Here is a 24,286-nt window from a genome sequence, read left to right on the forward strand (position 1 = left end):
ATCAGTTTAGCTGCTTCACAGAATACACTAAAAGCAGCCAACAAACAGAAGTTGCTTTTCACCAGCTTATCAGATAAGCTGCTTTTTCAACAAGCTGTAGCTGTGCCAAACAGGGTCTTAATGGAGAATATAATAATAAACATTTAATATCATAAATGTTATTATTTCATTATATAAATTTGGTTAACTTTTAAAAACTTTAACTCTCAAAATTTTTTGGATTGATTTATATTTTGGAGCGGAGTGAGTAAAAAAATCGGACTAGGCGCGGATGATGATAGCACACGGAAATGTTTGGGCCGGCGTGTCGGCGACCCATTTCCTCAGCATTGATTTCGTTTTATTGTGGGCGAGGTCCGTGTGTCTCTGTGTGCGCAACACTCCAACCCGCGCATTAAAAAAGCGTCCTCCATCCCGCTAGATCCAGCCAATGGGCGACGCCCACCGTTCCCACCGGCGGTGTCCGGTCGATCCGGCCCCCCGCGCAACAGGAACCGATAAGCCCAATGTCCCGACAAGCACCTCAGCCGCCACGTGCCGGTCCACGCCCGGGCATCTCGCTCCCGATAAGGGCTTGTTCGGTTCTACCCTAATCCATATGGATTGAGGGGGATTGAGGGGGTTTCAATCCCTAGTAAATCAAAATCTCTCCCAATCCGTATCAATCCCCTCCAATCCATATGGATTGAAAATAACCGAACAAGCCCTAAGGCAGTACAGTGCGGGTGTGTGGCCACGCCACCAACCTCCCGTATAAATATTTCACTTACCCCCTCGAGATCCAGAAGAATCGCACACTCCGCCTTGCTTCACACTCGTCACCCTTTTCCCGTTTCGAGGACCCGGAGCGCTGCGCTTTTGTGCCCTCGGTTGGGATTTCTGCTCGCAGGGAGTCGGAAGGAGGACGAGCTTCTGTCGGTGGACGGAGTAGGTTCTGCAGGGCCGAGATGGTGGTGCATCTGGTGCTTGCTTGAGTTGCTGCCTCGTGAGGTTCGATCGGGTTTTGCTGGTGTCTGCTAGTAAGTATAGGAGCTTAATCGGAAGGAAGCAATACTGGAGGAGACGATGAGCTTCGGTGCCGTGGACATGGAGGAGGAGAGCGGCGCCGCGGCGGCGGCCGCAGCGGTGGAGGAGATCCGGCGGCTGCCGGCCGAGGTGAACTGGGAGATGCTGGACAAGTCGCGGTTCTTCGTCCTCGGCGCTGCGCTCTTCTCGGGCGTGTCTGCGGCGCTGTACCCGGCCGTGGTGGTCAAGACGCACCTGCAGGTGGCGCCGCCGCCGCAGGCGGCCACGGCGACGGCTGCCGCCATCCTCCGGCGGGACGGCCTCCGGGGGTTCTACCGCGGGTTCGGCGCGTCGCTGGCCGGCACGGTGCCCGCGCGCGCGCTCTACATGGCGGCGCTGGAGGCCACCAAGAGCTCCGTCGGGTCGGCCGCCGTCCGGCTGGGCGTCTCGGAGCCCGCGGCGTCGGCCGCCGCCTCCGCCGCGGCCGGCGTGTCCGCGGCCGTCGCGGCGCAGGTGGTGTGGACCCCCGTGGACGTCATCAGCCAGCGGCTCATGGTCCAGACCCCGGACGCCTGCCGCTACCGCGGCGGCGCGGACGCCTTCCGGAAGATCCTCCTCGCGGACGGCGTCCGCGGCCTGTACCGCGGGTTTGGCCTGTCCATCCTCACCTACGCGCCGTCGAACGCGGTGTGGTGGTCCACCTACGCCGTGGCGCAGCGGTGCCTGTGGCGCGCCGTGGGGACCGAGCGCTCCGAGAGCTGCGCCTGCCTGATGGCCGTGCAGGGCGCGAGCGCGGCCCTGGCCGGGGGCACCGCGGCGCTGGTGACGATGCCGCTGGACACCGTGAAGACGCGGCTGCAGGTGATGGAGGCCGACGCGGCGGCGCGGCCCACGCTGGCCAGCACCGTGCGCGGGCTGCTCAAGGAGGGCGGCTGGGCGGCGTGCTACCGTGGGCTGGGGCCCAGGTGGGGGTCCATGTCGCTGTCCGCGGCCACCATGGTGACCACCTACGAGTTCCTCAAGCGGCTCTCCGCCAAGGAGGGCTCCTTGGGCTAGATCCTTCCTTGGCCGTCCTCAAGCGACTCTACGGTATCGCCCGCGCGTCTCCGCCGTCCTCGAAGTCGAAGATCGACGCGATCGATCGATCCATGGGGATGAAGTTAATGATAATTAGGATCCTCTTCTCTCTTGTACATATTGCTCATCAGGTTTATTTCCCGTCGTTCTTGTTTCCTTAGATCCGGCGCTATAGAGGGTGGGCAGGAAGAAGAACTAGAAGGGGTTTTAGGATGCAGAATTTTGCTGGCCTTTGCTGTGGCCCTGCTGCCGATGCCGATGATGATGATGAAAACCTGCGTGAAATGCAGAACTTGTATCCAAAGCTTGCGTCGATTTCCCTGTCCAGTACAGTACTCCGATGTCTTGCATCTGCCAATGGATAGCTCTCAGTGGTGGTAGCTCTAGCCGCGTCAATGTCATGGCGTTGCTTCATGGAATGGAAGACCCGATGCGCTTCTGCTGTCGCATCGCTTCGTCTTTTCTCCATTTTCTTCGCTTCGTTGTACACGCAGTACCCGGGGGTGGAGTGGAGAGCTTGGCCCGGGACAGCGAGGGCGAAGAAGAATTGTACCACTGGACTTTTTTATTAATCCATCGGCTTGCTGTAGCCTGCACCGCGCGTCCGCCCGTCGATGAACCTCTTTCAGGATTCCCGGAACCTGGGAAGAAAAAGGAAAAAAAAGAGAGCATGGAGACGCGAGAAGGGTTATTTGAGAATCATTGGTGAATCAAGTGGCGAACGGTTCGAATTCGGTTACTTGAGAAGACTTGGAGGATTAAAAAGCTCTAGGGATTTGGTGAAAAAGGGTCTAGAAATTCCTGAGCACAACACAAGGCGGGCAGGTGGTGACGTTTGCTAGGCTGCATGTGATAAGCCGTGCTCCCCAGTTCTGTCTCACACATACACGCCGGCGCTTGTTTGACTCGTTTGATATACATCAACCGGACAAACCTTCGAGAAACCAGGCCGCCATCTAAACTCTCATTAGCGACTGCAGATCACCGTAGAGTGCCAGCCAGTACGGTAAATAGGCAGGTGCGCCGCGGGCCAAGATAATAACTGCCGTCTCGGTGCAGTCCAGCGGGCCACAGTCCGGTCCGGTCCTTCCCCTCCGAACCAGGCGTCCACGATCGGGCCCGGGTCCGGCGGGGTGGGTGCGGCAGGGCCCCCCGGGGGCGGGGACAGCTTGGCCGTGGCAGGCAGAGTGGCTCGGTTCTCTCGATGGATTTCGCGCTGTCTCGACCTCGACTCGATTGATGATAGGCTACGAACTCTAGTAGGTAACGACGGATCAGTTGTCGCGTGCTAGTACGAATCAGGAGGTGGCTGGCTTCTGGTCCCTCCTGCCTAATGATCTCATCCACATATGGATGGCCTCCATGGCACCTTGGATCTGGATTAGCTGCCGGATGGTTTCTTATTATTATTATTATTTGACACGACATCAGGTCGTCGCATCAGCATTCCTATCTAATTAGACTAAATTTATAATCTTTTTGTAGTTTAAGTGGGGACTCTTTGGAGTGTAGCTACACGAGGAAAGGAAGTTGGTAGATATCAAAGAGACCTTAAACATATGTACGGCCTTGTTTGAGGCTAAATTAATCTCACAAAATTACAAATACATTTAGATAAGTCATTCTGTTTCTTTGTTTAGATTTAAAATATTTTCAAAGCCTCTTAAATTTATGTTATAAACTATAACTCCAAGCTGAAGTTGGAATCTAGATGTAATACCCAAATAGTGAGGGTAATAAAATGTACAAGATAAGAGAAATATAAAAGGGTGATTTGACCATTGATGTTGTTATTTTCATTTTTGTACATTTCAAATCATGAGGTTAACCCTGACTACCAATAAAAAATAATATTAAATAAAAGAATGTGCATCATGCTCGGTTTTACTTGATTACGCATTTGTGGATAATAAAAAAATAAATAAATGTGTCATTAACAAGATGTTAATGGACACATAAAGTTTTACTTCTACATTTGAAAACAAAACTCTAAAGAAAAGAGGAGGAATATAAAATAAAGATAGAAACATGAAAACATAAATATATCCTTAAAGTGTTACATTTATTTTGTGCACATGACCTGTGAAATCTGCAAATCAATTTGGAAATCAAATAGTATGTTTGAAGTTAGAAAAAGGGAATTCAAAAATAAAAAGGAAAAATAGAGAAGGAATTCTAACCTACATGGGCTGGCCGCCTCACTTCTGGCCCAGCAAACCATTCCAGACGCGCGGCCCATATCCCATTCCACCACGCGTGCGCGACCATCTTCCATGCGGGGCCCACTGCTCGGTCTCTGCGGCGCGCGCCGCGTGCACCAGAATGGATCGCCGACCGTCTGGGTCCACTGCCCAACGTCCGTCGCGCTCACGTCTCCACTGATCAGTGGGTCCCTACCGTCATCGCTTTCCCCACGGGCGACTCGCAACAAACCATGCACGCGCCGTGCACGAACTGCGGATCTCACGCGCGGATTCCGGGTGGTGGGTCAATCTCGCGCCGACTTTGTGGTGGTGGGCGGCTATAAGTCCTAGCCTTGCAGAGCCCGCTCTCCGTTTCTCCACCGCGCCAGATCGCCATCATCCATAACTCCGGGAGCAAGTGGGAGCCAAGCGCCGCCTCGAGTGCATCCGTCTGCGTTGTCGCTCGGTTCGGAAAGAACGGCGCAGGAGCTTCGACGTCGCGTGAGGAATTTGTCAGCAACTTCCCTGCGCAAAACCCCGGGCAGCTTCGTCTGGAATTTCTCATCGGTGTGCGCCACACGACGAGGTCCGCTGCAAGCTAGGGGCAGCCCGCTACTCGCCGTGAAACCTGGTATGGGAACGCCGAGCGTCTTTCCTGCTGTATATTCTACGTAAATCCAGACTCGGGGGAGAGTTAGGTCGCCGGGGAATGGATTGGGCCATTCCCGGTCATGGCGCCGCCGTGGGCGGGATTGCTCCGCCGGGGCATGCGATCGCTGCCGCGGCTGTTGTTACTGAGGGTTAGCGTGCACCGTTGGATAGGGTGTATGCAACTACGATTAAACCCGGTGCGTACCGCTTCGGGGTTGAGGGTGAGCCGTAGGATGCGATCGGACGGACCAGATCCGACCACAATTCTTTAAATTCGTGTAGTTGGTTTCCAATCCGTGGGTCGCGGATGAATACCGATTCACGGGATAGGGAGATCTAATCCTGGGCACTGAAAATAGATCTCACGGCAAGTAGTTCACCGTACCCCCTTCGGCCCTGGAATCTTGCATAAGAGCCCCTGCGTTTAGTCGAATTAGAACCCGCTGTCCAGTGGGGAGTTTACTGAGTCTAGAGTTTTCTTGTGCCAAGCCCCCTGCTGTCTCTGGTAATCTTGCGCCCAGTCCAGAGCCGACTGTAAATTGAATAATGAATTAGAAATAGATTTTTAATATGAAAATAAACCCTAGAATTTGTATAATCCATAGAAAATTCATATGAACCCCGAATTAATCCATTCCAATTTCTAAAATTTTGTAATATTATTGTCTATCATTTAGTGTCTCTGTTTTGACTTAAAAACAGTAAGAAAATTAATTCCTCATTTAATCCTATTTCAAGTATATTCAACCTTAGGAAATTCATAATTTGAAATCCATAACTCTAAATTTAATGATTCCAGTTCCTATAATCTTATTTTAATATGTAGATTTTTATCATGTATTTTATTTACATGTTTGATGTGATGTTGATTTTTGCTATACTATGTATGTATTGTGTTGATGCGAGTAGATGAGCAAGCCACCGTGGATTCTGAGGTTCAGCAAGTAGAAGTAGCTGAGCAGGAGCTCATTGAAGGCAAGTTGTGCCCTTGATCACTTACTTTTTCCCAGCCATGTTCTTATTAATTATAATGATCTACATAGGTTAATTTTGATGGGTTCCAATAGGTTACCTAGTTTTGGTTATCTTTATACCTTATTCACTCCTAAAATATTTTTGGGTAGTACCTACTATTGCTTTATGTGGATTGGGTATGGAGATACAATATTCATGATTACTCTTTTATTATCTTTTTATTACTACTGTTCATGTTAAGATCATTAAATTAATGGAAACATGGAGCGACCACCCGGGAAAACAGTGCTACCACAAGGGTTTAATGGGACGCCCTTGGCTGATTAACTAGGAAAGCTAGTGGAGGTTTTCCTTACCCAAAAGGGGCAAGGGCAGTAGGGGAGTGGTCAGTGTAGGGAGGTCCTTGGGTTGATTTTGCTGCGATGGCGGTCAGGCGAGGGATTCCTGCACTGGAGCTTCCTATAAACTGTAGCGGGATTTCTGAAGCTAGTGGAACTTTGTAAAGGCCTCGTAGTGTTACCCTGCCTCGCCTCCTCGGTAGAGGTGTATGGGATTGGTCGTCTCTTGGCAGATGGGTAACATGACTTGTGGGTAAAGATGCGCAACCTCTGCAGAGTGTAAAACTAGTATACTAGCCGTGCTCACGGTCATGAGCGGCTCGGACCCTCACATGATTAATTTATGGAACTTAAATTTAATTTGACATTTGCATCGCATTTGGGATTATTTTACTATTATTTTTTTTATTATTATTATGGTTTGGTATTTACTTACACTTAGTAATTGCTAATAAAATTTTGACCAACTTATAAAAGCAATGCTCAGCTTCAGCCTCTATTTCATTGATCAGCCTTACACTTCATGAACTCCCACCTTTGGTGAGTTCATGCCGCATTATTCCCCATGACTTGTTGAGCTATGAACGTATGTGAGCTCACTCTTGCTGTCTCACACCCCCACAGGAGAAGAACAGGTGGTCGAAGAGGAGCCGCCTAACACCGAGGCATTCGACTTTATCTAGGTGGCGTCTCCCAGTCAGCTTTGTGGCGCCAGGGAATAATATTTAGTTCGCTTTACTTTATCATTTATCTTTGTAAGTCTTCCGCTATGTAATAAGTACATTTATGATATTTATGACATTTATCTCTATGCACTCTGTTATTATATGTGTTGTCTTCTCTGGCGCATATATGAGATGCACCCGGATTTGTCCCTTAAATCCGGGTGTGACACTAGAGTAGTGCCAAACACACTTGTACTATCATCACTAGCTACTCGAGAGGGAGGCCACCGTATCTAACCTAATCATCCATACACAAATTGGAGAGGGGACATGTCCCAACATTAGGTTTTGATCACTATGGGAGCCCAACGCCCACCACCGGGAGATCTGAATCACCGTGATCCATTAGTGTAGGTCGATAAGCCAATAAGCTTGTTGCGATGGTAGTTCAAGGAGGCATGTGGATGGGTTCTAGATGAGAGCAATCGTCGGCGTGCTACCACTCTAACCATTCCTCCTATTCAACTCTCTCGTATATACTTTTTTATTATATGTCGTGGTTTCGGAAACTGGGGACAATAGATTTGTGTCACACCCGACTTTAAGGAACAAAGCCAGGTGCATCTCATACATGCGCCAAGAAGACAACATATATAATAACAGAGTGTATAGAGATAAATGTCACAATAACATCAGAGTATTTATTACATAGCGGAAGACTTATTACAAAATAAAATAATAAATATAAAATGAACTAAGGATCGTTGGCGCCAATGTCAACTGAGAAACGCCACCTAGATCAAATCATACTCCTCGCCTTGTGGCTCCTCCTGAACCACCTGCTCTTCTCCTGTGGGGGGGGGGGGGTGTGAGACAGCAAGGGTGAGCTCACACATGATCATCGCTCAACAAGTTGTGGGGAATAATGTGACATGAACTCACCAAAGGTGGGAGCTCATGGAGTGTAAGGCTTATCAAAGAGAATGGTTAAAGCTGAGCATCGCTTTTAATGTTGGTCAAACTTTTATTAGCAATTACTAGATGTAAGTAAATACCAAACCTTAATAAATAATAGAACAAAATTAATAATAAACCCATGCATATGCAAATGACAAAATTGAATTTAAGTTCCATAATTTAATCATCAGAGAGTCCTGAGCTGCTCATGACCGTGAGCTCGGCTAGTATACCAGTTTTACACTCTGCAGAGGTTGTACCCTTTACCCACAAGTCATGCTACCCATCTGCCAAGGGGTCGCGAATCCCATACACCTCTACCTAGGAAGCGCGGCAGGGCAACACTACGAGGCCTTTACAAAGTTCCACTAGCTTCCGAAAACCCGCTACAGTTTATAGGAAGTTCCAATGCAGGGTTCTTGGCTGACTGCCATCGCAGCAAAATCAACCAAGGACCTCCCTACACTGACCACTCCCCTACTGCCCTTGCCCCTTTCGGGTAAGGTAGTCTTCCACTAGCTTTCCTAATTAGTCAGCCAAGGGCGTCCCATTAAACCCTTGTGGTGGCACGTGGTTCTCAAGTTAAGCTCTATGTTCCAATTAACATTAATGAACTTGACATGAACATAAATAGAATAACAAAAGAATTGGAACATAGAGGTAATAAATGATTATCCCAAAGCCAGGTAAAGCAATAGCAAACTACCCAAGTGAATCAGGGGTAAACAAGGTAATGAGATAAACAATCTAGGGTGACCTATTGGGTCCCATCAAAATTAACCTATGCATGAATAAGTGATATTAAAGAACATTATTGGATAAAAAGTGGTCAAGGTCACAACTTGCCTTCAATGAGCTCCTGCTCAGCTACTTCAACCTGCTGCTCACCAGGATCCTCAGCAACGGGCTCTTCTACTCGCCACAATACAAACAAGCACAGTGCATATAGAGAAATTAACATTACACCAAACATATAAAAAAAATACACAGAGATATTCTACACATTAAAATAAAATTCTAGGAACAGTAATCATAATTTTTGGAGTTATAGAATTTAAGTTACGAATTTTCAAAGGTTTCATGTGTTTTAAATAGGATTAAGTGAGAAATAAATTCTCTTACTGTTTTCATGACAAAACAGAGGCTCTAAGTGATAGAGAATAAAATTATAAAATTTTAGGAAGTTGAATGGCTCAATTTGGACCAGAGATGAATTTCCTATGAATTTTATAAGTTCTAGCAATTCTTTTCATATTAAATATTCAATTTCTATTTCATTTATATAGTTTAAATAGGCTCTGGACTGGGCCTCAAATCTAGAGAAACCCAGGGGGTTCTGGGTAAAATCTGCTAAGACACACAACGCTGTGCACGGACTGTGGGTTGGTTTCAATTTTCTGCAAGGGCTTAATTGCTAATTTGACCGGCCGAAGAGGTATGGGCCAATCTCGGCCATTGGATTAGATTTGCACGGCACAGATTAAATCCCTAGGGTAACGAAACGGTATGCTCTATAGCTTCTTGGATCACAGATCAATGGCTCACATTAATTTGCGCACAGGGATGCATCATGGCCATCTATCAACAACTCAACGGTCTAGCTCGCCCCAGACGAAGCGGTAGCCATAGATATAATCCGGCCCCCTCTATTCCCAGATCAACGGCTGGCGTGCATCTTCCTCCTTGGGCCTCACCATGGCAACGCAAGCGCTCTGGACAGCGGCGCCCGCGGGACCTTGCCACCAGCTCACCCTCACCACGAACGCAATCAAATCCATTGGCTATTGGCTAATGAAATCAACGAACCAGGCTAGAGATCATACCGGTGAGCGAGGCGACAATGGGGCATGCCCCCGGGAGTACGCAGATGTATGGCGGAGGAGGGATCGTGACACACCGTACTCCGATGAACAACCCACTGGAATTCCTTGCACTTGCGCCTGATGATTCGCACGCGCGCGATTCCAATCCAACTGCGAGTCCCCGCGGCTCCACACCGAGCACCGACCAGCGGCCAGGCGAGATGTCAAGCGCGGCGGCCACAGATTCTATCCTCCCAGGGGGTCATGGCGGCTTCTAGGGATTAGGATTAACCTAGGCTTAATGGGTCAGGGAGGAGGTGAGGGAGGCGACCAAGCTTTTATCCCCCAGAGGGGTTAGCGGGGACGGTTGAGAGCAGCTGAAAGCTCGCTGGTGGGGAGGAGAAAAAAAATCTGCGGCAAAAACGCATGTTCGTTGTAGCGTGCGGGGAGTGGAAGATCTACAGGACCTTGATCACGGGCCCACCTGTCATTCCCAGAGCGTGCGCAGGAGATGACGGAGAGAGCACGGCGATAGTGGGCCGGCTCGAGAAAAAGAACAGGACTGGGGTGAAGCTTCTGCCAAACGGGGCCCACCGATCAGCGCAGAATGAAGGCGCGCGTGCCAAGAGTCTGACGGGAGGGGCCCGGATGTCGGCGCCGGTCTCCAGTTGGGCCACACAGTAACGCTGGATGTGGGCCGAAAGCAAGGTTTTGGCCCAGATGCGGGCCAAGTTCCCTTTTCTTTTTTTTAATCTTATTTTCTGTTTTCTTTTCTTATTTTGAATCTCAAATTCAACTTGGTGACAAAATTTGTATTCAGATTAAATGTTTCCCCTAGACCATACCAAAGTATGAAGCAGTTATTTGTTCATAGATTTATTTTGTATAGTATGATATTCCTTTCTTTCCCCCTTTTTCCTATTTTGCTAATTCTCCTAAATTCCAATTTGAGGCACTAACATATTTTTTTCTTTACAATATATATATTTTTATTATATTGTCATAAAATGCACACCCAATAAAATCCAGCATGATGCAAAATTTTGTGGCATATCTTTTATTTATATTTTTTTAAATGAGGTGTTCACATATCATGATAAGTATAGATCACAAAATATTGGGCTCTCCTCTATTTTCACTATTTACATTTTTTTGGGTATTACAAATCCTACCCCCCTTAAAAAGAATCTCGTCCTCGAGATTTAAGAAGAACGAGGGAAAAGATGGGGAAATTCTATACAAAGCTCTTCTTCTGTTTCCCATGTTGCTTCATCTTCTCTATGGTGACTCCATTGCACTTTGCACATCTTTATGACCTTGTAACTTGAGTCAAAGTGTCATTAATCTTAATAGGATATTCCGTATAAGTCAAATCACTCCAAACATTGAGCTCTTCCGTTGGTAACTGTTCCTTAGGGACACAGAGGCACTTCTTAAGTTGAGACACATGGAATACATTATGCACATTAGTTAGATTATCAGGTAGCTCGAGTTGATAGGCTATCTCTCCAACTCTCCTAAAGATCAAGAATGATCCAATATAGCGAGGGGACAATTTGCCCTTGACTTTGAATCTCCTCATCCCACGAAGTGGTGACACCTTGAGATACACATAATCTCCTTCTTCAAATTCCAGTGGTCTCCTTCTATTATCAGCATAGCTCTTTTGCCTGGTTTGAGCCACCCTCAAATTCTCTCGAATTATACGGACTTGTTCTTCTGCTTCTTGAATCAGTTCGGGCCCAAAGAACTGTCTCTCTCCAGTCTGATCCCAATATAGAGGAGTCCTGCACTTCCACACATATAAAGCTTCAAAAGGTGACATCTTCAGACTGGCCTGATAACTATTATTATACGAGAACTCAGCATACGGTAGACTTTTATCCCAACTTCCTCCATGCTGAAGTGCACAAGCTCTCAACATATCTTCCAATACTTGATTAGTCCTTTCAGTCTATCCATCAGTCTGAGGGTGATAAGCTGTACTAAAATTCAACTTCGTACTCATATTCTCATGAAAGCTTCTCCAAAATCTTGAGGTAAACTGTGAACCTCGATCAGACACGATCTTCTTTGGTACTCCATGTAAACACACAATCCGAGCCATATATAACTCTGCTAGGTGAGAGCCTTTATAAGTAGTCTTTACAGGAATAAAGTGAGCCACTTTAGTCAATCTATCCACAATCACCCATATAGCATCATATCCTTTCTGGGTGCGAGGCAATCCAGTAATAAAATCCATACCAATCTCTTCCCACTTCCACTCGGGTATCTTCAGTGGGTGCAGTAGTCCAGCTGGCCTCTGATGTTCAGCCTTAACTCTTTGACATACATCGCACATAGCCACATGTGCAACCACATCTCTCTTCAATCCATACCACCAATATTTCTGCTTCAAATTCTGATACATCTTGGTACTACCAGGATGAATAGAATAATCCGAGTCATGCGCCTCCTTTAAACTAGTCTCACGAAGGCTTTCAATATCAGGAACACATATCCTGTCCTTGAACCATATGGTGCCTTGCTCGTCTTCCGTAAATTTCGGAACTCGACCTTCAGTAATCAGATCCTTGATCTCTTTTATTTTAGCATCACCAATTTGTCCTTTGCGGATCTCTTGCTCCAAAGTAGGTTCCACATCAATAGTAACTCCTTCAGTATGAGCAACAATCCCCAGGTTAAGTCTCCTGAAATCCTCAACAATCTCATCGGGTAGCTGGGCAACAATAGCTGAATGAACATGGTCCTTGCGACTCAAGGCATCTGCAACCAAATTTGCCTTGCCCGGGTGATAGTGAATCTCCAAATCTTAAGTGCATGCACAACGGCTGCCAATTCCAAGTCATGAGTGGGGTAGTTCAATTTATGTCTTCGTAACTGACGAGACGCATAGGCAATCACATGTCCTTCTTGCATGAGCACACATCCTAAGCCTTGGCCACATGCATCACAATAGATATCAAATCCTTTCTGTAGGTCTGGCATAACCAATACTGGTGGCGACATCAATCTTTTCTTCAATAGATCAAAGCTGTCTTGACACTTCTCGTCCCACTTAAATTCTCTTCCTTTCTCCAAAAGCGAAGTCATAGGTTTAGCAATCTTAGAAAATCCTTCAATAAATCTCCGATAATAGCCAGCAAGTCCCAAGAAACTCCGAATCTCCGTAACTGTAGTGGGTACTCTCCACTCCATTATATCCTTAACCTTAGCAGGATCCACTGAAATTCCTCCATTAGAAATGATATGACCAAGAAATGGCACCTCGCCAATCCAAAACTCACACTTGCTAAACTTGGCATATAGCTGGTTATCTCGTAGCTTCTGTAGCACCAACCTTAGATGTTCCTCGTGATCACTATCACTCTTGGAATAGATAAGAATATCGTCGATGAATACCATGACGAATCTGTCCAAATACTCCATAAACACCTTATTCATCAAGTTCATAAAATAAGCTGGTGCATTGGTTAATCCAAATGACATAACAGTAAACTCATATAATCCATATCGGGTTGAGAAAGCCGTCTTTGGAATATCTGATGGTCTAATCTTCATCTGATGGTATCCCGATCGGAGATCAATCTTCGAGAATACCCTAGCTCCTCTCATCTGATCAAACAAATCCTCAATACGGGGTAATGGGTACTTGTTCTTCACCGTGACATCATTGAGTGATCTATAGTCCACACACATCCGTTGCGATCCATCCTTCTTCTGCACAAATAACACCGGTGCTCCCCAAGGTGAGGAACTCGGACGAATATACCCAGCCTCTTGTAATTTTGTTAACTGCTTCTTCAGTTCCTTTAGTTCTTCTGCGGAGATCCTATATAGCCATTTAGAAATAGGAGCAGTCCCAGGTAAGAGATCAATGACCAACTCAACTTCAAATCTTTGTCCTTTGGAACTGGTGAGTTCTACGATTCGCTTAGTACAGTGTATATACTGCCTTTGCCTTTCTTAACCATGACATACCAAGGATCACGTCTATAGTGCTCTCTTCTAACACTATAGGGGTAGCCCATCTGGGTTAGGAACACAGGGTAAGAAAGAAAGGATTATAGACAAGGCGAGTAATTACGAGGGATGTTACTGTGGGGGATTTTATTAGCTAAGCAGATTAATATCTTACCTACCATAGCTAATTCAATACCTTATGGTGGTACATGCTAAGATGTCCATCTATAATAATTCAATCAATCAAAGAAGCAAATCAGGCATTTATCATCAGCACAATCAACTAATCTTTTTTTTAAATAAAGAAAATAGTTTTAAATTTTGTCTTGGGTTCCCTATCTCTTAAAAGATCATAGTGGTAGGATTCCAAGGTGTGAAATCCATCATGTCTTAGAGTAGAAAAGGTAAGAATGATCAGAGTAGAAAAGCAAAAGGTGAGACAAGATCAAGATGAGATGAGTATAGAATGAATCAGAATAAGGTAAGTAGTGAAGGGTTTGTCCATTTCTATCTAGGTCTCGTTCTACAGTCAACATTTCCTCTGATACCACTTCTGTCACACCCGACTTTAAGGAACAAAGCCAGGTGCATCTCATACATGCGCCAAGAAGACAACATATATAATAACAGAGTGTATAGAGATAAATGTCACAATAACATCAGAGTATTTATTACATAGCGGAAGACTTATTACAAAATAAAATAATAAATATAAAACGAACTAAGGATCGTTGGCGCCAATGTCAACTGAGAAACGCCACCTAGATCAAATCATACTCCTCGCCTTGTGGCTCCTCCTGAACCACCTGCTCTTCTCCTATGGGGGGGTGTGAGACAGCAAGGGTGAGCTCACACATGATCATCGCTCAACAAGTTGTGGGGAATAATGTGACATGAACTCACCAAAGGTGGGAGCTCATGGAGTGTAAGGCTTATCAAAGAGAATGGTTAAAGCTGAGCATCGCTTTTAATGTTGGTCAAACTTTTATTAGCAATTACTAGATGTAAGTAAATACCAAACCTTAATAAATAATAGAACAAAATTAATAATAAACCCATGCATATGCAAATGACAAAATTGAATTTAAGTTCCATAATTTAATCATCAGAGAGTCCTGAGCTGCTCATGACCGTGAGCTCGGCTAGTATACCAGTTTTACACTCTGCAGAGGTTGTACCCTTTACCCACAAGTCATGCTACCCATCTGCCAAGGGGTCGCGAATCCCATACACCTCTACCTAGGAAGCGCGGCAGGGCAACACTACGAGGCCTTTACAAAGTTCCACTAGCTTCCAAAAACCCGCTACAGTTTATAGGAAGTTCCAATGCAGGGTTCTTGGCTGACTGCCATCGCAACAAAATCAACCAAGGACCTCCCTACACTGACCACTCCCCTACTGCCCTTGCCCCTTTCGGGTAAGGTAGTCTTCCACTAGCTTTCCTAATTAGTCAGCCAAGGGCGTCCCATTAAACCCTTGTGGTGGCACGTGGTTCTCAAGTTAAGCTCTATGTTCCAATTAACATTAATGAACTTGACATGAACATAAATAGAATAACAAAAGAATTGGAACATAGAGGTAATAAATGATTATCCCAAAGCCAGGTAAAGCAATAGCAAACTACCCAAGTGAATCAGGGGTAAACAAGGTAATGAGATAAACAATCTAGGGTGACCTATTGGGTCCCATCAAAATTAACCTATGCATGAATAAGTGATATTAAAGAACATTATTGGGTAAAAAGTGGTCAAGGTCACAACTTGCCTTCAATGAGCTCCTGCTCAGCTACTTCAACCTGCTGCTCACCAGGATCCTCAGCAACGGGCTCTTCTACTCGCCACAATACAAACAAGCACAGTGCATATAGAGAAATTAACATTACACCAAACATATAAAAAAATACACAGAGATATTCTACACATTAAAATAAAATTCTAGGAACAGTAATCATAATTTTTGGAGTTATAGAATTTAAGTTACGAATTTTCAAAGGTTTCATGTGTTTTAAATAGGATTAAGTGAGAAATAAATTCTCTTACTGTTTTCATGACAAAACAGAGGCTCTAAGTGATAGAGAATAAAATTATAAAATTTTAGGAAGTTGAATGGCTCAATTTGGACCAGAGATGAATTTCCTATGAATTTTATAAGTTCTAGCAATTCTTTTCATATTAAATATTCAATTTCTATTTCATTTATACAGTTTAAATAGGCTCTGGACTGGGCCTCAAATCTAGAGAAACCCAGGGGGTTCTGGGTAAAATCTGCTAAGACACACAACGTTGTGCACGGACTGTGGGTTGGTTTCAATTTTCTGCAAGGGCTTAATTGCTAATTTGACCGGCCGAAGAGGTATGGGCCAATCTCGGCCATTGGATTAGATTTGCACGGCACAGATTAAATCCCTAGGGTAACGAAACGATATGCTCTATAGCTTCTTGGATCACAGATCAATGGCTCACATTAATTTGCGCACAGGGATGCATCATGGCCATCTATCAACAACTCAACGGTCTAGCTCGCCCCAGACGAAGCGGTAGCCATAGATATAATCCGGCCCCTCTATTCCCAGATCAACGGCTGGCGTGCATCTTCCTCCTTGGGCCTCACCATGGCAACGCAAGCGCTCTGGACAGCGGCGCCCGCGGGACCTTGCCACCAGCTCACCCTCACCACGAACGCAATCAAATCCATTGGCTACTGGCTAATGAAATCAACGAACCAGGCTAGAGATCATACCGGTGAGCGAGGCGACAATGGGGCATGCCCCCGGGAGTACGCAGATGTATGGCGGAGGAGGGATCGTGACACACCGTACTCCGATGAACAACCCACTGGAATTCCTTGCACTTGCGCCTGATGATTCGCACGCGCGCGATTCCAATCCAACTGCGAGTCCCCGCGGCTCCACACCGAGCACCGACCAGCGGCCAGGCGAGATGTCAAGCGCGGCGGCCACAGATTCTATCCTCCCAGGGGGTCATGGCGGCTTCTAGGGATTAGGATTAACCTAGGCTTAATGGGTCAGGGAGGAGGTGAGGGAGGCGACCAAGCTTTTATCCCCCAGAGGGGTTAGCGGGGACGGTTGAGAGCAGCTGAAAGCTCGCTGGTGGGGAGGAGAAAAAAAATCTGCAGCAAAAACGCATGTTCGTTGTAGCGTGCGGGGAGTGGAAGATCTACAGGACCTTGATCACGGGCCCACCTGTCATTCCCAGAGCGTGCGCAGGAGATGACGGAGAGAGCGCGGCGAGAGTGGGCCGGCTCGAGAAAAAGAACAGGACTGGGGTGAAGCTTCTGCCAAACGGGGCCCACCGATCAGCGCAGAATGAAGGCGCGCGCGCCAAGAGTCTGACGGGAGGGGCCCGGATGTCGGCGCCGGTCTCCAGTTGGGCCACACAGTAACGCTGGATGTGGGCCGAAAGCAAGGTTTTGGCCCAGATGCGGGCCAAGTTCCCTTTCCTTTTTTTTTAATCTTATTTTCTGTTTTCTTTTCTTATTTTGAATCTCAAATTCAACTTGGTGACAAAATTTGTATTCAGATTAAATGTTTCCCCTAGACCATACCAAAGTATGAAGCAGTTTGTTGGGTCCATGCTTCGTCGCCGAAGGTCTTATAGAGAGAAGCGATCCTCGGATGAAGCTGTTTGTGTAAGATAGCCGAAGGTTCCTTTTCGTAAAGCTTCGGCATTGCAAACCGACTTAAAGATAGAATGACCTTTTAGTCCATAAATGTCTAAGTCAATGTTGTAAGTTTTTATAAGGGGCATACTTGTAATTCCTCACAGGCTGCGTCCTGTGCCTATAAATAGTGAACAGTATTCCGTTACTGTTCACGCATTCTGATTTTTGCAATCGCATCATTCGGAATACAATCTTTGTCAAGGCAAAGGTATCATTGTATTTAATGATTCAATATATTAAGTAAATATAATACGATACATTTGTGATCCATTCATCTATTTTTGTACCTTTTATTCTACATCATTTTACAATGTTTATTGAAAGCTTATTACGAAGGTTCAGCTTCGTAATAATACTTTCATCAACCTTCGTCCAAGACCCATTATCCTCAAAGGAATAATGCTTCACGGACGAAGGACAGTATCATTTAACATTTTATGTTGCCTTGTTCTTAATTCATAGCATTTAAGAGCAAGTCTCCAACATTGGCGCCCACCTCCGGTGAACTCACTTCCACTTTTTGAGCTGATGGCTTCGTTCAACGACCAAGCTGGAGCTACTTCGGACCCGAAGCTGGTGCTACCGATCACAGGTGGCTCGTCCTCAGAGCCAGCTAACAAGAAACAGAAGAAGGAAGCACAGAGAAGGGTACATCATGTTGGGGTGCAAGGACCCTTCATCAAGACAAGATGGTCTCACATTCCTATTACCTTCTCCCAAGAGGACCTTCAGCTCAAAGATTACCCACACAACGATGCCATGGTTATCTCTTGTGTTATCAAAGGATTTCTGGTCCACAATGTCTTGGTTGACACAGGCAGTGCAGCTGACATCATATTTGCTAAAGCCTTCAGACAAATGCAAGAGCCAGAAGATAAGATTCATGATGCTACACATCCTCTCTGTGGCTTCGGAGGAAGACAGATTGTAGCACTGGGCAAGATCACCATGTCAGTGACCTTCGGATTCATCAACAACACTAGAACTGAGCAAGTTGTGTTTGACATTGTTGACATGGAATATCCTTACAATGCAATTATTGGTCGTGGTACTCTTAATGCCTTCGAAGCAATCCTTCATCCTGCTTATCTTTGCATGAAGATACCTTCGGATCAGGGACCCATTGCTATCCATGGAAGTCAGGAAGCCGCAAGAAGGGCCGAAGGTAACTGGACTGACTCAAAAGCAATCCATAATATAGATGGAGCCGAAGCTTGTGAACAGTACAAATTCAGAAGGGAGAAAGCAGCTTCAGCAGATCAGCCGAAGCCCATGCTCTTATGTGAGGACATAGCAGAGCAGAAGGTGCTGTTAGGCTCTCAACTATCCGAAGAGCAGGAAAAAACCTTGATAAGGTTTTTGTTCAATAACAAAGATGTTTTTGCATGGTCAGCCAATGATCTATGCGGAGTTAATAGGGATGTCATTGAGCACTCGCTCAATGTCGATCCATCTTTCAGACCCAGAAAGCAAAGGCTTCGGAAAATGTCAGATGATAAGGCCGAAGGTGCTCGCAACGAAGTCAAAAGACTCCTCAGTGCAGGAGTTATCAGAGAAGTGAAGTACCCAGAATGGCTGGCTAACACTGTTATGGTAAAAAAGGCCAATGGCAAGTGGCGAATGTGTATCGATTTTACAGATCTTAACAAGGCTTGTCCGAAGGATGAATTCCCACTACCAAGGATAGACTCTTTAGTTGATGCAGCAGCTTCGTCAGAGCTCATGAGTCTGTTAGACTGCTATTCAGGCTATCACCAAATTTGGATGAAGAAGGAAGATGAGCCGAAGACTAGCTTCATCACTCCAAGTGGCACATATTGCTATCTTCGGATGCCTGAGGGGCTCAAAAACGCTGGAGGAAGTTTCAGCCGAATGACTGCGAAGGTTCTTCAATCTCAAATAGGCAGAAATGTGTTAACTTATGTTGATGACATCATTGTCAAAAGCACGAAGCAGGAGAATCATATTGCTGATCTGCAGGAGACCTTCGCCAGTTTCAGGCAAGCTGGTTTGAAGTTAAATCCAGAAAAATGTGTCTTCGGAGTGAAGAAGGGAAAATTTCTTGGATGCTTGGTTTCAACAAAGGGAATTGAAGCCAATCCAAGTAAAATTGAAGCTATACTTCGGATGGAGCCACCAACTACAAAGAAGGGGGCTCAAAGATTGACAGGAAGGTTGGCATCTCTCAATAGATTCATATCCAGATCGGCAGAGAGAAATTTACCATTCTTCGAAGTACTGAAGTCGGCCGAAGTCTTTCAATGGGGACCAATCCAGTAGAAGGCTTTCGAAGAACTGAAACAGTATTTGATAGATCTAACAACATTGACTCCACCAATGCCAGGGGCTCCTTTATTGTTATATGTGGCAGCTTCGCACTCAGCGGTAAGTGCAGCGCTTGTTCAGGAGAAGCTTGATGGTCAAGTCAAAAGGCAGGCCCCAATATATTTTGTTTCCGAGGTACTTAGTTTATCAAAGAAAAATTATACAGAGTTGGAAAAGATACTGTATGCTGTCTTGATGGCCTCCAGGAAGCTTCGGCACTATTTCCAAGCTTACAACATAATTGTTCCTTCATCACAACCTCTGAAGGATATTATGAGGAACAGAGAAGCTACTGGAAGGATTGGAAAATGGGCTGCGGAGCTCAATGAATTTTGTATTGAATATGTTCATAGATCTTCGATTCAGTCGCAGGCACTGGCAGACTTTATTGCTGATTGGACACCAGGGGCTCAGGAGGAGGAAACAAATAAAGACAACGAAGCCTGGATAGTGTTCTGTGATGGATCTTGGGGAACCTTCGGAGCAGGAGCGGCTGCTATGTTGGTTTCACCTTCCAAAGTCAAAACCTGTTATGCGGCAAAACTTGATTTTAATTGCACAAATAACATTGCTGAGTACGAAGCATTGATTTTAGGTCTTCGGAAGTTAAAAGCAATGGGAATCAGAAGGGCCATACTTAAAACTGATTCCCAGGTTGTTTCGGGTCATATTGACAAAAGTTGTAAGGCTAAGGATCCGAAGCTTGAAAAATATCTGGATATGGTTCGAAGAGTCGAAGCTTCCTTCGAAGGGTTTTCTGTCAAGAATATCCCTCGAGGACAAAATGAGCATGCTGATCTGCTAGCTAAGTCAGCAGCACAGGGGCTGCCTTTACCTTCGGACGTGTTCTTTGAAACAATAAAAGCACCTTCGGTGGAACTCCTTGAAAGAGCAGTTCTTAATATATCTCCTGTTTTTAGTGAAGATTGGAGAACTGAGATCATCTCTTACCTTCAGGGTAAATTTCTTTCAGATGACGAAGCTTATAACAAGAGAATAGAGGCAAGAGCTCGTCCATATGTCATGATAGAAGGGGAGTTGTACAAACATGGAGTTTGTGCTCCGTTGCTCAAATGCTTATCCAGAACCGAAGGTATAGAGTTAATGAAAGAAATACATGCAGGCCTGTGTGGATCTCACATCGGATCTAGGCCGTTACTTGGAAAAATTTTCCGTCAAGGATTTTATTGGCCGAAGGCAGCTTCGGATGCAGCAGAATTGGTTCAAAAGTGCGAAGGTTGTCAGAAGTGTGCAAGAGATCAAAAACAACCTTCGTCCTTGACACAGCTCATACAACCCACTTGGCCATTGCAAAGGTGGGGCCTTGACTTGTTAGGTCCGTTACCACCGGCCCAAGGGAATTTGAGATATGTTGTGGTAGCTGTGGAATATTTTTCTAAATGGATTGAGGTGAAGCCTTTAGCCACAATAACTTCGGCTACCGTCCAAAAGTTTTTCTGGCAGAATATTGTTTGTCGTTTCGGGGTGCCAAAGGCTATCACTGTGGACAATGGAACACAGTTTGATTCCGAAGCTTTCAAAGATTTCTGTGACCAAATTGGTACGAAGATCCATTTTGCATCAGTCAGGCACCCGGAGTCAAATGGACTCGTTGAAAGAGCCAACGGCATTATAATGACAGGAATAATGAAGCTAATCTTCAATCAACCTAGAGGAAAATGGCCAGATCAGTTAACCAAAGTGGTGTGGAGCCACAACACAACAACATCAAGGTCTACAGGCTTCACTCCATTTAAGTTATTATTCGGTGACGAAGCAATAACTCCAGAGGAAGCTAAAGCCGGATCAATAAGGATAGTAGCTTCGGCAGAATCAGATTCCGAAGCTGCTTATTCTATAGAAAAAGATGCTTTAGAAGGGATCAGACTGCAAGCCGTGGAGAATATTAATAAATATCAAGCTGAAACAGTCAAATGGCGGGATAGAAAGGTTCGGCTAAAAAATATTGAGCCAGGGCACTTGGTACTTCGGAGGGTGGCCAACCCTGAAACAGTGGGCAAATTGCAGTTGAAATGGGACGGGCCTTTCTTAGTAGCATCTTCGTCAAGGCCCGGTTCATACAGATTGAAGGATATGGACGGCAATGACATTCCTAGGTCTTGGAATGCGGATGAGCTTCGGCGATATTATGTATAATTCGATGTAATTTTTCACATTTTTATTTTTTCTTTCATGGCACCCTTTTCCTTTCCAAAGGGGGAGAAAGGTTTTTAATGGGGCCAGCATATGTAATTTCCTTTTTTAGTTTTATAAGAGTAAAATCCCCCAAAGAATGTAAATGTAAAAGCTGAGATCGCACCATCGAGTGCCGAAAAGTAAAAACGAAGAAGCTCCAAAGACGTTCCTAAGGGAATGCAGAGCTTACAGCGAAAAGTCAACGCTGATTCCGCCAAAAGTAAAGGCGAAGAAGCTCCAAAGTCGTTCCTAAGGGAATGCAGAGCTTACAGCGAAAAGTCAACGCTGATTCCGCCAAAAGTAAAGGCGAAGAAGCTCCAAAGTCGTTCCTAAGGGAATGCAGAGCTTACAGCGAAAAGTCAACGCTGATTCCGCCAAAAGTAAAGGCGAAGAAGCTCCAAAGTCGTTCCTAAGGGAATGCAGAGCTAAGGTGTGATTGTTTTTAAGAAAATAATGGCTATGAACATAGCTTCGGATACGTGTTTGGCCATTCATTTGCACAACACATTACATCATAGCATTTGCATTCATAAACATTCATCTAGGCATATGTAGGATAATCATCTTCATCGCATAAAATGATTGCTTCGGTAAGAAGAGAAAAAAGAAAGGGAAGAAGAGCTTCGTGCACAAAAAAGAGGGGAAACTGTTGTTTTTATGAAGGAGAGCTTCGGGAAAAAGAAAATTGTTGTTTTCTATGCTTCGTTGCGTACGAAAAGAAGGGAAGGTGTTTTTCGCCTTCGGCTCAAAAAAGGAAATTTCGTCCACATCAAAGCATTTTTCATATATCAGTGAAAGGTTAAGGATATATTACAAGGTATGAACAGTATACATGGAAGTTTTGTTTACATTTACAAAAGTTATCTCAAAAGTTTTTCAAGTACTACCTGCAGTTTACTATCTAAATCTCCAAGGAGCTTCGGCTTCGGCGTTATTATTGATCATCAGCTTCGGCTTCGTCATTCTACATGAATAAGGTCATTGGAAGTTAGAATCAAGTTTATAGGAAAAGGTAAGCATAAGGTATGATTTCTTACTGGATCAAGGTGGCTACGAGCTTCGTCTCCAGCTTTCTCTCGACCACCTTTTGTCCATATCATTTTTACAAATCGATTCGAGATGCTTCGGGCGAGATCAGGGATGTCATCCAGGATTGATGGTGACAAAGTAAAATTTGGCCTATTGACAATTTTCCCATGATCACAGCCAGCCTTCATGAAGGCTGCAGCAGTCCCTCGAGAAGCCACCCAGGCACAGAAGTCACCATGCCCAGCTATGACTTCGTCGAGCTCATCAATCTCCCCCTCAATGTGTTCGAAGGTTTTTGGTAGATCTTCAGCTGAGGGGGTAAATTTTTCGCTGCTAGCTCCAACTGAATGAAAAATCTTTCTTAGTCGTTGAATGCACTTGTTGCTAAATTCTAGGCACTTTTCTTGAAGATTTGTGAGTAGTTTTCTCAAATCCGAATTTTGCTGGGCTTCGGCTTCAAGTTTTGCATTGAGATCTTGTTTTTCATGTTCGAACTGCTCAGACTGGCGGAGAAGCTTCGAGTTTAGTTCTGATATTTTTGCTTCAGCTTCCGCCAGTAAGCCTTCGGCTGCCTGGAGCTCAAAGTTCTTTTTCTCAAAAGCATCTGATTGCTCCTTTATTTTGTTTTCCAAATTTCCGATTATAATTTCATGCTTTTTATCTTCAAGATCTTGCTGCATTTGCAAGGCTTTGCTCAATAGCATACTCTACACAAACACAACCTTCGTCAGACATGTTTTTATTAGAAGCAATAAAAGTTAAGGGACAAGTCATTTACCTTGAAGTTGGAGTAAAACAAACTACCAACGACATGTTGTCGTCGGTAGCGGCTGATATCTGCTTCTAGCTTCGGGAATCCAATACTCTTGGACAGAGTACTAATAACTCTGGCCCCTGTTTGGTCCCGAATACACTCTAATTTCTCATCATCAACACCTCCGAAGAGGAGTGCCCCAGGTTTGTATCCGCAGGATTGGGCATACTCTTTAAGCTCTTCTATTTCAGCTTTTGTTAGATGTTCTCCAACTAAGTTTTGGAACGCGAAGGCTTCGTTTTTTGAAGCTTCGTCAGCAATTTCTTTTCCTTTCTTTGACGCTACGGTCACAGTTTCTCCGGCAGCAGTAGCAGCTTCTTCTGCAGCCATGTCTAGCAGCATTTGGTCAATATGTTCAATTGTGCTCTCTAAATTCAAATCTTCAGCTGAGGTAACTTCGGCGGCTGCGGCCTCCGAAGGTGCAATTTCAATATCTGCTCCCTCTGCAGCCGCTCGTGTTTTTTGGGCCGAAGCTCTTGGCGGCGTTTTGTCAATTACCTCTGTCACGGTAATGATTCTTTGTTTCTTTGCCTTGATTGTTTTCCTTGATTTCTCGGGCTCCTTGTCCTTCTGAAAAAACTTTGTCAGTTGAGGACCCAGTGGACTTAGCTTCGCAGGTAAG

At 45.3% G+C, this 24,286-nt stretch overlaps 1 protein-coding gene across 1 annotated transcript; it reads left to right on the plus strand.

The window, feature by feature from the left end:
• Window positions 1-653: 653 nt before the first annotated feature.
• Window positions 654-2,542, plus strand: LOC100384216 (uncharacterized). The gene has a single exon (XM_020545207.3). The coding sequence runs from the start codon at window positions 1,066-1,068 to the stop codon at window positions 2,059-2,061; it is 996 nt and encodes a 331-aa protein (XP_020400796.1). The 5' UTR covers window positions 654-1,065; the 3' UTR covers window positions 2,062-2,542.
• Window positions 2,543-24,286: the final 21,744 nt, after the last annotated feature.

The sequence above is a fragment of the Zea mays genome, chromosome 1, assembly GCF_902167145.1.
Source record: "Zea mays cultivar B73 chromosome 1, Zm-B73-REFERENCE-NAM-5.0, whole genome shotgun sequence".
Classification (NCBI taxonomy): Eukaryota; Viridiplantae; Streptophyta; class Magnoliopsida; order Poales; family Poaceae; genus Zea; species Zea mays.

Bases quoted from the DNA above. Each gene is read 5' to 3' on its own strand.
- LOC100384216 (XM_020545207.3), top strand. From the start codon at position 1,066: ATGAGCTTCGGTGCCGTGGACATGGAGGAGGAGAGCGGCGCCGCGGCG.